Source organism: Emydura macquarii, unplaced genomic scaffold (genome assembly GCF_026122565.2).
Source record: "Emydura macquarii macquarii isolate MOO-44397 ecotype Brisbane River unplaced genomic scaffold, CSIRO-AGI_Emac_v2 contig_306, whole genome shotgun sequence".
NCBI classification, from domain to species: domain Eukaryota; kingdom Metazoa; phylum Chordata; order Testudines; family Chelidae; genus Emydura; species Emydura macquarii.
This window is the reverse complement of record NW_027130443.1, coordinates 7,716,602-7,731,432: the sequence shown is the minus strand read 5'-3', so window position 1 is coordinate 7,731,432 and position 14,831 is coordinate 7,716,602. Positions and strand designations below refer to the sequence as shown.

General features: G+C 53.4%; 1 protein-coding gene across 3 annotated transcripts; it reads left to right on the top strand.

Moving 5' to 3' along the window:
- Positions 1-144: 144 nt before the first annotated feature.
- DAPK3 (death associated protein kinase 3) lies at positions 145-11,342 on the top strand. 3 transcript variants are annotated; one of them, XM_067554479.1, is made up of 9 exons: positions 145-215; positions 1,678-1,836; positions 5,671-6,031; positions 7,119-7,248; positions 7,918-7,966; positions 9,035-9,061; positions 9,365-9,517; positions 10,214-10,259; positions 10,781-11,342. In XM_067554479.1, exons 2-9 carry the CDS (start codon positions 1,775-1,777, stop codon positions 11,321-11,323), a joined length of 1,371 nt encoding a protein of 456 aa, XP_067410580.1. In that variant the 5' UTR covers positions 145-215; positions 1,678-1,774; the 3' UTR covers positions 11,324-11,342. The 3 variants fall into 3 exon arrangements, with proteins under 3 accessions (XP_067410580.1, XP_067410588.1, XP_067410598.1); XM_067554487.1 differs by lacking the exon at positions 145-215 and adding an exon at positions 244-271; XM_067554497.1 differs by lacking the exon at positions 145-215 and adding an exon at positions 1,168-1,234.
- The last annotated feature ends 3,489 nt before the right edge of the window (positions 11,343-14,831 follow it).

Sequence of the window (14,831 nt, the reverse complement as noted above, 5' to 3'; positions counted from 1 at the left end):
GGGAGGGGTCGGTTCTGGGGAATCCCGCTTCGGCTTTTGGCAGCGGCGGGAGGGGGGGGGGGGAGATTCTTCACCCCGTGACGTCATGGCGGCTCGGCCAATGGCGCGCATGGGGCTGGGCTTGCCGCGGTGACGTAGACGCCGGGTGGGGGAGGGGAGGTGCGAGTCAGCGAGCCGGGACCGGGAGTGTCGGAATGCGGCGGCCGCGGGCCCAGGTGGGAGAGATCGGGATCGGGGCCCGGGGGCTGCGGGGGAGCGGGGGCCTTGCGGGGTGAGAAGGGGCTTGGGTTGGAGGGGGGCATGCGGGCGCTCTGTGGGAGCGGGCAGTGGGGGGGGGGCTGTCTGGGGTTGGGGGGCAGGGTTGGGGGTAGGTGGGGGGCTGGGAGTGTTGTGGGAGGGGGTATGGGGTGGGGTGGAGGGCTAGGAGGTTGGAGTGGGTTTGGGGGCTGTATGGGGGTGGGGTGGTAGGGTGGGGGGCTGTGGGAGGGGGTATGGAGTGGGGTGAGGGGCTAGGAGGTTGGGGGGCTGTGTGGGGGTGGGGTGGCAGGGTGGGGGGCTGTGTGGGGGTGTGTGGAGTGGGATGAGGGGCTAGGAGGTTGGAGGGTTGTGGGGGGTGGTGTGGCAGGGTAGGGGGCTGTGGGGGGTGTGTGGAGTGGGGTGGGTTGAGGGGCTAGGAGGTTGGGGTAGGGAGTGGGGTTGGGGGTTGGTGGGGAGGCTGTAAGGGGTGGGGTGTAGGTGTGGAGGGTTGTGTGAAGCTCCAGGCAGGTGTAACTTGGGGATGATGGTTCTTGCATTGAAGTTGGGGGGCTGGAGTGTGATGAGAAGCTCAGGCCTGTGTGTGTGTGGGAGGCTGGGGGTATATAAGACTAAGGAAAAGGCTGAGGTTCCTTTGTGTAGATTCCTCTCTTCTCCAGTGCACCCCAGTGGGTATCACAGACCTGTATGACATGGGGCAGAGTGCAGACATCGTAACAAGCTTGGCTTTGCTTCCTCCTCTTGGAGATTTATACAATCAATTTACCGATTGAGCCACACGTCAACTCCCTCTAGGGCTGGCGACTTATTTAGGTGTCTTACCCAGAGCTGTGCCATGGGGCTGAGTGTGGGGGGGTGACCTTTAACCTCCCTTAGCAGAGGATGTTGGAGAGCTGAACAAAAACGTGGGCAGGAGGGTGGCTGAGGGACAACAAATGATGGTTTCGGGGTTATAGCACTGCACTGGGACTCACAAGAGGTGGGTTTAATCCCCGACTCTGCCACAGACTCCTTGTCTGACTATGGGCCAGTCATTGTAAACTCTCCTGGGCAGGGCAATTTCCTGCTGTGTGTCTGTACAGCACCTAGCACAATGGGCATCTGCTAGTATCTTCTAGGGGCTACTGAGTTATCGCTGCTCATAAACTGCTAGATTGAAATATCTGCCCAAGAGCAGTGCAGGGGGCCCTGAATCATAACCCTGGAGAGCAGACTGCAGGGATCAGTCCTGCGTTGGCTGGATGTGAATGACCTAGAAATAGATGCAGTGTAATAGCAGGGCTCTTGAATCCATTAGCTCGCCAGTTTAGAGCAGGTGCCACTGTGTCATGCAGACGTTCTGTTGCTCATCTCGCAGTGCTGGAATGTCTGTGGATGTCTGGGGCATGACGATTCTCTACTGTTTCTTTCGTCTCCTTCCAGAGGTGAACAGAGCTGGCTGGTGCCTGGCTTTGCACGTGGAGCAGGGGAAACTTTGCCTCTCTGAAGAGTGGGCCGGGCTCCTTTTGGTCCGGCAGCCATGTCTACCTTCAGGCAGGAGAATGTGGAGGATCATTATGAAATGGGAGAAGAACTGGGCAGGTGAGCGTGCCAACCAGGGGGGATACTCTTCTGTGGGTAATGCCGTCTCCTGGCCATAAAGCCAGGGGTTTATTTAATGACTATAAGTGGTCAGGCTCTTGGCATTTTCTTTTGCCACCGTAGCCAAATTCCATTTCTGGTCACTGCACCTGCCTCTCTGTGTTCCCACCCTGTGTGTTCAATTAGGTGTGGGATTCTCTACCACTTGCTGTCTTAAATTGTTGGGCAGCGCTGCTGTGACTTTCTCCAGGGCCCGCTCTATTGCAATGGTGGGTTAAGGGATCCATTTATATTCCTGATCTACCTCTCAGGGGTGGGTCATGTGAGGCTTAATGAATATTCATAACTCGAGCTGCTTGGGAATTTCTTAACACCACTTTGTTTTGGTCAGACCACGTTGATTCGTTGAAATGAACTTTTTATGGGAATGGGCCAGTTTCGATTAAACTTGAGTTGGGAGAGGTTTCTCAGATCTGGGGCGCAATTTCAACAGAGCATCAGCCAGCCAAAGGGGGGCCAGGGGGAAGGCTTCAGTCTCTCCTGTTGGTGTTGTTCCACTTTGTATAAATAATGAAATATTCATTGGGCCAATTAGAGAGAGCATAAGGTGACAGGCCCTTACTAAAGGGCCAAGCATTCATATTAATAATTCATTCCTGTTTCAGTGGAGCTATGGTTCTTTGCGCTAGAGTTCTCATCATGTCCTTGTTTAGCTGGGTCTGCTCTGCCTTGAAGAGATGACTGTGGCTTCCTTGCATTCTTCATCTGTGTCTCAGTCACTCTGCATGTTGGGAGAGTGGAGGAGGGGGGCACATTTCTGGTATGAATCAGCTTTGCCTTTTGACAGAAGCCAGGCTGGCTTTAGAACCCAGGCAGAGGAGGCTGTTGTGTTGCATACAAACTAGACTTATTCATATTGGATGCAAAACCTGTGCGTCTCTTAGCTATGCTCCGTGCTTTCACGTAAAAGGAGGCTGTCACTGAATTTTTGGTGTTAATAATTGTGCTACTATTGATTGCAGTACAGTCCAAAGGTCCCGCTTGGTGCAGGTCTTTGCTCCAGGTGCTACACAAACCCATAGGAAGACACAGTCCCTGTTCCAAAGGGCTTGTGGTCTAACACAGCGATACTTAGACTGGCAGCCACATGTGGCTCTTTAACGTGTCTCCTGGGACTTTTTGCAGCACATGATATCAAAACACTGTGTGATTTAATTATTAACCAATCAGGATGCTTTCGCTATGTTGTTAACCAATTGTAGTCGATAAAATAATACTTGGTCAGTCATTTTGCTGTGAGAGTAACATATAAAAATAGTAAATGAAACAATGAATTCACACGACTGTCTCTCTTTTGGGTAATGTTAATTGCTAATTTGGCTCCTGAACCACTGAGGTCTGGGTATCCCTGGTCTAACAAGAGTATTGCGGAGTTGGAGTTTGAGTGTGTGAGGGAGTGCTTACTTGAGTAAATGTTCAAATACAAGTGGCACTTCAAATAAAATCCTTTGTTGGGAACATATCTAATGATCACAGGCTTCTTAAAAAAATCTCTTCTCCGCAAAATTCAACTGCTGAATCAAATTGCAGATGGTGGTGTTCCTTGAAATCTGCATTCCAAGTCTAACTCTGCTTCTATGGTTCAAAGTGGTTGGGGTGTAGCAAACCCTGAAAATTCTGGTGTGTGTGTGAATGGTGTTTAAGTTTGACATTAGACTTCAGCATCTAACCCTGGCTGGTGATTGCTGTGGTGGCTCTGGTTTAAATAATGTGCAGTTCTTCGGGTGAGCTCTTTCGGCTGTTAAGGTTACATTCCTCGGCCTGTTGACTTTTAGTTGAATTTTCTTTTCAAGTCTGCTGGAGTAACCTGCTGTTGCTAGAGTTCTGCCTTCCTGGGCAGTAGACAAAGGTTTGTTTCATGGGGTTCCTCAAATCTCTGGGCTGGCGGGTCAGGGAGTCCAAAGGTGGCCGAGTTCCCAACTCCTCGGGAAAGGAGTTTTATGTCACCAACCCATCCAGCTGCGCAAGGGACAGCGTGGATTCCTCTTTCTCCCTCCCCTGTTCAGGCAACTGGAAGGTAGAGGACTGTGGTAGGGAAGAGAAATGGTTGTGTGGGGAGAGACACAAAATTTTTAAAGGAGGCAAGTGGCTCCCCATCCTCTGTGCTTTGGGTTTGACTAATGTGTTCTTAGGGGAGCAAGCATCTTAAAATGAGTGTGCCCTGGATCCCCTCTGCTCTGGCGTGTGACTGGCATCACTTCTCTGTCCCAGCAGGGTGAGTTAAGGACAAGGTGACCTCCTTCTTTCTGCATTTCCTAGAAGATGTTGGTTTGTTAGACACTTCACACTTAATAGCCTGCTTCTTCATCCCCTCCACAGCACGGCTCTTTCATGCAGCCAGGAGGCTGGATTTTGCCGATGGGAGTTAGGAGGCGGTTGGTCTGGGAAGCCTTTAGTATTTGATCAGCTCCGGCTGTTTCCTATTGAAGCACGAGCCTTATATGGAAAGTTCAGGCCAAGCAGCTGCCAGCCAGTGAAACGAGCCTTGATGTCACTGTTTAAAAATGTAAATAACCTAGTTGGATGCGGAGATGCTCTGGCTAATGGGGAGGAGGACTCAAAGGGGCTGTTAATTTTGTTCCTTCCAGGAAGGGAAAGAAATGCATCTAAAGCTGGGCAATGTAGCTTCCACAGGCAGTATGGTCTAGTGAGTAGATCAAGCGACTGAGGGTCAGGCCTCCTGGGTTCTTTTTTGACTCTGCCACGGACTCCTTGTCAGAGCCTCACTTTTCCTGCTTGTAAAATAGGAGCAATACTGACGTATACCACATGGGTGAACCTGTGTTATGAATTATCATTCACAACCACTTGCAAATCCTAAAGCTTTGTAAGCACCAAGTATTACAGCCTGGGTGCCTGGTTCAGTTGCATGGGCCCAGTCCTCCCAAAATGCTCCTCACGATGGCGAAATTGACATCTCGGGGTGCTGGGTAATGGTGGTTGGAACTCTTGATCCGTTGGATTCATAGCTCTGAAGGGACCATTGTGATCATTAGGCCATGGGAACTCTTCCTGATTCCTGTACCGAGCCCTGTAACTTGTGGTTATGTGTCAGCAGGATGTTGCACAAATGCGTAAGCATCATAATCACGTTGTTACATTAACAGGCTTCCTGTTACCTGGGTAGATTAATACGTTTCAAGGAAGGGCTAGGGATTTGTATGAATCAGAATTCATCTGCAGTGATGTAATTGGGATAAAATCAGCCTGGGTCATCAATCGTCGGGCTATAGGATGCTAAGTGAACTCTAGCTGGGGCCAGTCCCCTTCCTTCACTCCCTCATCCTACCCAGCACAGTGGCACGTAGTTGCGGTATCAGTTTATTCCAATGCCTGCCTCCGATGCATCACTTATTGACAATCATAGGGGATGAGCTGGACTATTGATCTGTCCCGGCTTGGCAGCTCTTAGGTCAGTTCGTATACCACACGTGGTTGAAGCGTGCTCTCCAAGAATGGCTTGTATTCTGCCTTTGTGCTCAGCTTTCAGAATCCATGATGCCCTGATCCCTGAGTTGGTCAAGTGGTGCATGGAGAAGGCAGACACTTAGACCTCGAGTCGAGTGGAAGGGCTTCACCTGCTGCTTACGGAAGTACTGTGGTTCCCAGCGGGTTTGTAAAGAGTTGCACCCTTCTCAGTAAGGAAATGCACAAACGGGGGGGTCTCTTTAGAGCACAGCGGGTTCTAGCTGCCCCAGTGTGGTCCCTGACTCCCCCAGGCAGGTGCAATGAAGGAGCTGTCTTATTAACTGACCCGTCCCCTCCCCCGTGCAGCGGCCAGTTCGCCATCGTGCGGAAGTGCCGGGAGAAGAAGAGCGGCCTGGAGTACGCGGCCAAGTTCATCAAGAAGCGGCGGCTGTCGTCCAGCCGGCGGGGCGTGAGCCGGGAGGAGATTGAGAGGGAGGTGGACATCCTGCGGGAGATCCAGCACTCCAACATCATCACGCTCCACGACATCTTCGAGAACAAGACGGACGTGGTGCTGATCCTGGAGTTGGTCTCGGGCGGCGAGCTGTTCGACTTCCTGGCTGAGAAGGAGTCGCTGACGGAGGAAGAGGCCACCCAGTTCCTCAAACAGATCCTGGATGGGGTCCACTATTTGCATTCCAAGCGCATCGCGCACTTTGACCTGAAGGTCAGTTTCAGCCTTTGGTGTCCAGGGCCCTTGCCTGCTAGACAGCAAGTCACAGCATGGACAGACCCGTTGGCTGTGAAGCCGGCTCCATCTTGTGCCGTGACCTCATTAGATTGTCTCCGCTCAAGGGGGTTGGTACCAGGAGGGAGATCTCCAAGGGCTGCTGCAGGAAGCTGTTTGTGGTCCTGGTAGTTGGCTCTCCTTTTTCTTGGGTTCAGCGCGGTGCTGCGGGGGATGGGAAATGAGGTGTGCTCTTCCAGGTGAGACACACAAGCCAGGTCCTGACTGCTTGGTCTGTCTCCAGGCTCTCTGAATCCAAACATATGGGCTGAATTCTGCTGTCATTTACACTGGTGCCAATCCCTTTGCTCCAGTGCAGCTACCCTGGGTGTTTGCCAGTAGGTCCGTGATCAGAATCTGGCCTGTTGGTTTGGATTCAGGCTGACGTGCGTAAGCGCAGATGCATGGGATTCCCCTGCTTCACATGAGCAGGTGTAGCTGGGAGAGGCACTGAAGGGTTCTTGAGAGACTGCAAGCGCAACTACAGTAGCAAAATGCACACAGTGCTTGCGTACAGTAGCTGAGCATCCTTTGAGTCCAGAGTCTCTGCTGCAGCTGAGGCTTCGCCTTGGCATTCTGGGTGGATGTTTAAAACACCTATGTAGAAATGGTCCCATACCAGACACACTTGCTCCCTGTGCTGCTTAGTCTTTTTCCTGATGCTCCTTTTAACTCTCTTGGCAGAGGCGGTATGGCTGTGGGAAGGCAAGCCGGAGTCTGTGCTCTTTCACAAGGCAGCCTCAAAGCGGTTGTCAGCGGAGCTCTAACCACAGTATCTCCATTATTGATGTGGCAGGAAGGAGCCCAGCTTGGCTTTCAGATCCGAGGCAGCGTCTGCAGGGCTGGCAGCTTGGCCAGACGTGTTTTGAGCGATAAACGCAGCTGGGAGGAAAACAGGATAGGGAATCACAGGCTGTCTCTTTCCAGGATAGCGCTGCGCTCGAAGGTACAGCGATCTTAGGGAGAGCGTTGCTGGAAGCCGATACAAAAAAGACCTAAACCACCTGCTGCTTTTGCTTCTTTCCAGCCTGAGAACATCATGCTGCTGGACAAAAGCGTGCCAAACCCCCGCATCAAACTGATCGACTTTGGCATTGCTCACAAAATCGAAGCCGGGAACGAGTTCAAAAACATCTTTGGGACCCCGGAGTTCGTAGGTAAGAGGGAAGCGGGCTGGTGGCGACGTGGAGGTGTTCTAAAGGCTTGTTCGACTCCTGGAAAGATGCCCTTTGCAGTGACGGAGAGCCTGAGTGGCTGGTTGGGTGGTGGCCGGTGTGATCCCCATTGAGATACACGATATTCTCACCGAGAGAAATGGAGTTTAGAAGCAGGTGCCTACAGAAAGCAAAGGGGAATTGCTTTCTTCATTCACCTCCTGGCCTCCAAAGAACCTACCCCGATGTCTCCACTGAGACTTGTGGGAACACTGGCAAACATTGCTGTACTGTGGCAGCTTCTCTGGAGGTCACCAGCAGTCCCCTGGCTCCTTGGAGCCAGATGGCGCACTACCTGCCGGGAGCTGTATCCGTGCATGCTGCATCTGTGCATCAAAGTGAAGGGAGGCTGCAGTCTGCTCCGTCAGCTGTGTACCCAGGACCGCCCTGAGACTGTGAGGAAGCTGCCAGTGCAGCCCTGGACTGGCCATCGTTTGGGTCCCCTTGCTTACAGCTCTCTTCTCCTGGGGATGTCCGTGTCACCAGAGCTCTTGCTAAGTCCGGCTAGGGGAACGTTTGAGTGCGCTGCGCAAGATGACAGGAGCCGCTTGCAATGGATTCTCCCTGCAGCGTAACTTTTGTCTGACCGTCCGTCTCTTTCTCCTTTGAAAGCCCCTGAAATAGTGAACTACGAACCCCTGGGTCTGGAGGCAGACATGTGGTGAGTATACCATGGCTCTCAGGCCTGTTGCAGAACATCTGCGGACGTGGGTGGTTTCGGTCCGGTTCTTAGTGGGTAGGTGCCTGCACCCCCGCTGCGATAGACATTAACTGGCAGCTTCCAAGAATGAAATGCCCCTGGGGGCTGTACCATCGTCCTGTTGCTGGAGGGGAGTCCCTTTAAGCCAGGGTTGAGGTGCACTGATTGGGCAATCTGCGGGAAGTGGCCCATACGCTACACTGCCCATACGCTACACTGCCCATGCGCTATCCTGGCCCACATGCTAGCTTGCATTGCTAATGTGCATGTGGCACGTTCTTGTAGGACGGCTGCTTCAGTCTGCAGGGCTGTCAGCCTGGCACTGCCGTCAGTCCGGGAGGAGGGCGCTCTGTGGCGGTGGGACCTGTTTCTGGCCTTGGTTGTCTCACGTATCCGGGCAGTGTTCTTCTGGCTGGGGTCTGCTGATCCCTTTGCTGTCTGCTCAGTGGCTCTCTCTAATTCATATCTTTTTGTCCCTCACTCCCGTTCCTGTGTTTCTTCTGCTGTCCCAGGTAATCAGTTGATTCCTGGTTCTGTGGTACCTCTCTCACCGAAGAGGTCAGGCCTTTAATTCCCGGTGGGGGGCCCCCCCCATCTCTCCGGGATTCAGGCAGGCTGGTGTCTTTGAATGCTGCTAAAACCAGTGCTTGGGGGATGGGGGGCTTGTGGGCTGGGGCTCAGCCATTACAGGCCTAGCCTGAGGGCTGAGCGGATTCTGGATGACTTGTGCGTCCCGGAAGTTTCAAATGAAATAACCAGCCCTGGGTTCCCTCACCTGGGCTTTAACCCTTAACGTGGGCACCTCAGGGGGATGCGAACGGGAAACCTGGCCCTGGAGGAACGTCTGTGCTAAGGAAAAGGTGGACTCCAGGGGACAGCTGGCTACCGGGGGGACAAGTCTGTCACTGAGGTAGCAATGCCGTGTGCCCTCTGTTGGAAAACCTCAAAGACTTTAGCCTGGAGTGAGAGCCCTGGCTAAAAACTGATCTACAGTGCAGTGATCTGGGGTCCTCTCTCTCTCTCTCCTAGGAGCATCGGTGTCATCACATACATTCTGTGAGTATAAGGACATTTCTTCTCTGTGTGTAAGGGTATGCTTGCCTGCGCTTGAGGAGATAGCCTTGTCAAGAGCTGGGATTGAGGGTTCCTGGGGCCTATTTCCAGTTCGGCCACTGAGTCACTGCCTGATGGGGCGAATACATTTCCCCTCTGTGACCCAGGGCCCGGGGTAATGTTAGTCCCCACCACCCGGGGGCTGCAGGAGTTGTGCTGAGCTGGCATTTGGGAGCGAGCGGCAGGCTGCGGAGCTGTCAGCGCCGAACAATGTCTTGATGGTAACGGTCTGATCTCGCCCGGCAGGCTAAGTGGCGCCTCTCCGTTCTTGGGCGAAACGAAGCAGGAGACCCTGACGAATATTTCCGCCGTGAACTACGACTTCGACGAGGAGTATTTCAGCAACACCAGCGAGCTGGCCAAGGACTTCATCCGGCGCCTGCTCGTCAAAGATCCCAAGTACGACATCAGTCGGTTGAAACGAGCTGCAGGGAGCGAGGCCTGTGGGCAGGCTTTTGTGTGCTCAATACGGCCCCCTGCCAGCAGCCTCTAAAATCCCCAGCCTGCCTCTTGCTGCCCTCGTGCAGTGGAGGAGTTTGGCTAACCTGCTTCTTCTTGTCTGCCCCAGAACATGCTCAGTGGAACGGCAGGCGACTGTCCGTGTGTCTTAGGCCACAAGTCACCTAGAAGTGCTATTTTCTCATGTCCATCACCTCCTACAGCCGCTTATTGCCACCGACCAAAATATCCCGTCTCCCAAAATATCCTCAGAGCAAAAGTATTTGCTCCTCCCATGCCCCTCTAGGCGCGTGGGTTTAATGGGACCCACTGGACTGGCTATAGCCTCTCCAGGACTGTGGCCTGTTACCAAACTAACGCTGCAGTAGCTCTGAAAGCCAGTTCTGCTCTCAAGGGGATCCTGCACTTAGCAGAGAAGCTAGTTGGTCCTGGGCTGCGGTTGAACACACGGGGCAGGAAGGCGACTGGTTCCGCAGTCCAGCGTGCGTAGGGTCAGGTCACGGAAGTGAGACGCTGCTGCTGGCTTGGTTGCTTGGCGGTTGGCAGCTGCTGTGATTAAAACAGAGACTGAGAATACCTGGCCCAGCTCTCTGGGTGCAGATTCCAGCCTAACGAGCGCCCCTACTGTCATTGCAGGAAGCGGATGACAATTGACCAGAGTCTGGAGCATCCCTGGATTAAGGTAAAAATACACAAATACTTGTGGCCTGGCTCCTTTTCCCCAATGGTCCTGCACATCCCACCTTCTTGGTGTCTAACATGGCTATTTAAATTGCACTTGGCATTGCCCTTCAGGTGGGTGGGGGTGAGTAAGCAAATGCCTCTTGCCTAGAGGGCGCAGTGCTGAGCCGATCTAGCAGCTGTGCTGCCTTGGTCTAGAGAGACCTGATTCCTGGCCAACCTGGAAGCTGGGGGGTGGGGGGAGAGACAAGGGTTTGTGTGTGGAAGTGGGATTCTCTAAAGGCAGGGGAATGGGGGACCAGTGACTCCATCAAGATTTCCTTGCACTGGGGCGGTAGTGGAATTGCCCTGTGTGTGGGCTGGCCGGGCCTGGCTGTGACCCACGCACGAAGCAGATGGCGTGAATGCGACTGAATGGCTTGTTGTCGGGCTGTTGAAATGCACATCCTGGGGGTGGGAGAGGAGAGCTGTTGACCCTGGACAATAACTGAGAGCTGAGTTTTCCCCTTCTCCTCCTGGCAGGTGATCAAGAGGAGGAACGTCCGCAACGAAGACAACGGCAGGAAGCCGGAGAGGCGGCGTCTCAAGACCACCCGGCTCAAGGAGTACACCATCAAGTCCCACTCCAGCATGCCCCCCAACAACACCTACATCAACTTCGAGCGCTTCTCCAAGGTCATGGAGGAAGTGGCTGCGGCCGAGGAGAGCCTCCGGGAGATGGAGAGGAACAAGAAATCTTTCCAGGAGGACATCGAGGCCTTGCGCTCCATCTACGAGGAGAAGGAGTCGTGGTACAAGGAGGAGAATGAGAGCATCAGCCAGGACCTGCGCCAGATCCGTCAGGAGCTGCAGAAGACGGAGGCCCTGAAAAAGCAGACCCAGGAGGAGACCAAGAACACGCTGCTGCTGGCCAATGGGCTCAAACGGCGCTACCGGAAGCTGGAGAACCGCTACGAGGCTCTAGCCAAGCAGGTGGCCTCGGAGATGAAGTTTGTGCAGGAGCTGGTGCGATCCATGGAGCAGGAGAAGCTGCAGGGTGGAGAGGGGGACTGCAGCATCCGCTAGCCTTGTTCCACTGTGCTTATCGGGGAAAGGGGCAGAGCGGGGGGCGGGGGGAGGGGCGGGAAGTGTGGGGAAGAACCGAGCTGTGCCCACTTGAGCTTCATCTATCACCAGGAGCCCGAGAGGCTCCGCCTTAATGGCAGAAAATGGGAGGCGATGACCAGCAGCATTTAATATTTCAGGCATGCGGGATTACCACTCCCATCATGCAGTGCTTCTGAGCCAAGCGTAGTCTGCCAGCCCACTGCATGCTGGGACTTGTAGTCTTCCCCCGGTCGCTCCATCGTATGACAGCGGAAGGCTGCACTATTTATGGGCTGGTCTCTGGCCAGCCCCTGTTCTGAGGGTATTTCAGCAATGGCAGCTCTTGATCTCTTGTGGGAGGGTCCAGTCCTTGGCCCAAGCGCCTGGGCTGTTCCTAACTCTGAAATTAAGAAGTATCAGCTCATGGCTTCCTTAACGATCCCATCTCTCTCTTCCTCACGCTCCGACCACCAGCAATTTAAGCTGTGACTTGTCGTCTAACTCCCTGCAGCCATTGCTGGGACTATCCTGACCTGGGTACTGCAGCTGCTTGGACTTGTAGAGCACCCCGGCAGCAGAAGCTGCTCTTGCAAGTTCATTAGACTTGCCTGTCTGGGGAGAGAGACCGGCAGGGGTTCCTAGATAACCTACTTCCGCAGAGGACTTGCAATGCTGGGGCACAGCTGAATGGCTTGCTCTGAGCACGGTTGCCAGCAGCAAAGAGCAGGCTGTAGAAGGCACAAGACCTCTTTAACGCCAGGGCCTCCTCCCCATGTTACTTGCCCTTTCCCAGGTTTAACTTGTACCCAGCTCTTGGCTGTGGAAGAGACTGGCTGGGCTTTCCTGAGCCCGTGCTGGGTTATTGGAACCCTGAGTCCTCCCTCCCCCAATCATCTCTCCTGACTCCTGCTCCCTGTTTCTAACCTGTTTGTTGCTAACTGCCGCTTGTCACTGATCAGATCTTAAATTTCTCTCCGTTCTCCTACCCTAGAGCTAATCAGTGGCCTGATCTGGTGTTTGACCCTCTGGGATCTAGTCCCATTGCACGTTTCTCTCCAACCCTGTCCCTATTTTTGTCACGTGCAGAAGCCACTTGTTAATGCTTGCCCGTTTTCTCCCCTATCCCTGCATCACCCCTGGGCATTGACTGGCTTCTGTGGTTTCTTGACTTCTGTGTGCTTCCCATATCACTGCATGTTGCCAGTTCATTCCTCCAGATCATTGATGAGTAGGATCCACGGTCTGTAGCGCTTGATTTGTCACTTCCCTGTAGTTCCTCCCCTAGCGCCTTCCTCCCAGGGACCTCAATGCACTTTGCAAACACCCATTAAACCTCAGATGACCCCAGGGGTAGAATCTGTATACGTTTTTAGAGGTGAACTGAATTGCACAGCCAAGTCACTGACATATGGGACTAGAACCCAGGAGTCCTGACATCCATCCCCATGTCTACCCCCTAGCTGTGCCCTCAAGCTAAACCACATTTCTACCTCCACGATCCATGCTGGTTTACAGCTGCTCTCTGACCTCTTACCCAGCCAACTTTAAAAGCCAGCCTTGTGTTTTGTCATCAGTAAAATGTTCTCAGTCCTTGACGCAGCCGTCTTGCTGCGTTGTACTGAAAGCTGCTTTGATGTTTCAAGGCAACTGTTTAAGTCTATGGTATACCCTTTAATTTCAGTTTCCCTAGCTTTGACCCTTTCAGCCACCTCCTGTCTTCAACCCCAGGTCCAATCAATTTCCTTTCTTGGTTTTCCTCCCATCTGTCCTCCCTGGGGTTTGCTCTGTACAATCACCAGTGCAAGAAAGAGTCTGTGTACAGACTGATAGTGGTGGGGGAAGAAACCTCTCAAGCTGGAAAACAATAATCAGGCTGCGAATGTGGCATGTGTAACTTGTTTGGTCTCTTCTAATCTGTGGGCTTTAGTGTCCAGAGGGGAAGAATGCAAAAAATGCCATGAATTTTCCTGGCTTTTGTGCTAACACTTCATCTTTGATCCCTCGGGGGAGGAAGTAGCAAGGAATTTGTAGCCTGCCTGGCTTTTCGATGCGGATGCATGTGCTCTAAAACTAGTGCCTGTGTTGCTTGAGAATCCCTCTTCAGTTGGTCTCTCTAAACCCCTTTTTTCTTCAAGTCTCTCTCTGCTTAAAGGGCAAGACAATCTATGACCAAAGACTTTTGAATCTCATAGTTGCCAAACACATTTCAGTCCTGTGGATTTCCGTGGGAATAAGGGATTGTTTGGCACTTCCCAGGGAGCATGACTTAAATCCTATGCTCGTGTCACTTGTTGGTAGGCTCTGTAACCAGAGAGGAAGTAGGACCCCAGGAGTCAGGGGTGGAATGCCCAAAGACTCTACCTTGGGTATTGGCTGGGTATGAAGGCAGCTTCACCTAAAAATCTCTTTAACGGTCTCCTCGCCCAGCTTAAGGATTTGGTCACCGTTCTGTAGAAAGAAAGAACGAGAAAATGCCTGGCAGAAAGCATTGCTGTTGTCTCTTCCCGCGCAGAGGCAATGTTTATGATGCACTTGTCCCATTCCCGTTGTGTTAACCTTTTCTCGGGTGCCATAGCTCCAAAGGGCGTAGATTCAAAAGGCGGCCCTGTGCCTGCGTACAGTGCTGCTTTGAGGGCCGCCGCGTACCTCTTGAACTCTGAGCGGCATTGCCCAGGGTGCTGCCTCCGAGATTAAACAGACTCATGTGTTTGTGCCAATCCGAGTCAAAAGCATCTCTGTGATGTAACCCAGCACCACTTTCCGGAATGAGGCAGACGCCTTCCAGCGGGTGCTTGACAGTGAATTTGTTTTAGTGGCATGGAAACGTCTGTGTAAAATGAGAAGGGGCCGCGGCCTGGACGTTGATGGCCTCATCTCTTGCCCTGGGTGGGTATGCAGGGGATCCGAGAAACCAGATGCTCAACCAAGAGGCATTGGTTACCAAGCCGATACCAGGGCTGCAGACGGCGCTTGTTTTCCCGGCTTCTTCCTTGCCTGTGATGTGTGAGCTCCCAGCCTTCTGAGCCTGGCGGAGTCATGTCATTCATGGCTGGGAACCGAGATCAGGCGCCAGTGCCCTGATTTGGGGCTGGCTGCATCACAGGGACTTCTGCCTAAGAGGAGCCGAGTTGGCCTGTGTGAGGCTGTAGGTGCCGTGTGGCTCCTTTCACATTCCAGCGGGTTGGGGGCGGGCTGGGGGATACAGCACTTGTGACTTCTAAGCCTCCTAGGAAAGGCCGGGCCACGAGCTTCCTCTGGTGGCAGCTGGGGAAACTTGCGGCGAATCATTGGATGCTTGGGCTGGATTCCCAAGGGGCTCAGCTCCCCCCTGCTAATGGCGGCGACTCCCCGTTAGGAACAATGGGAGCTGCTGGCAGCAGAGCTCTGCTGCTAATCTGCACCTCCCGCTGCCTCTGGGCTGGGACAACACGCTGGTTAACGGTGTAAACAGCTCCTTGGAACTGCAGTGAGCTGCTCCTGGAGCCAG

Bases quoted from the DNA above. Each gene is read 5' to 3' on its own strand.
- DAPK3 (XM_067554479.1), top strand. From the start codon at position 1,775: ATGTCTACCTTCAGGCAGGAGAATGTGGAGGATCATTATGAAATGGGA. The intron at 7,249-7,917 runs GTAAGAGGGAAG...CTCCTTTGAAAG, and splicing joins TGGGACCCCGGAGTTCGTAG to CCCCTGAAATAGTGAACTAC. The intron at 9,062-9,364 runs GTGAGTATAAGG...CTCGCCCGGCAG, and splicing joins GGTGTCATCACATACATTCT to GCTAAGTGGCGCCTCTCCGT.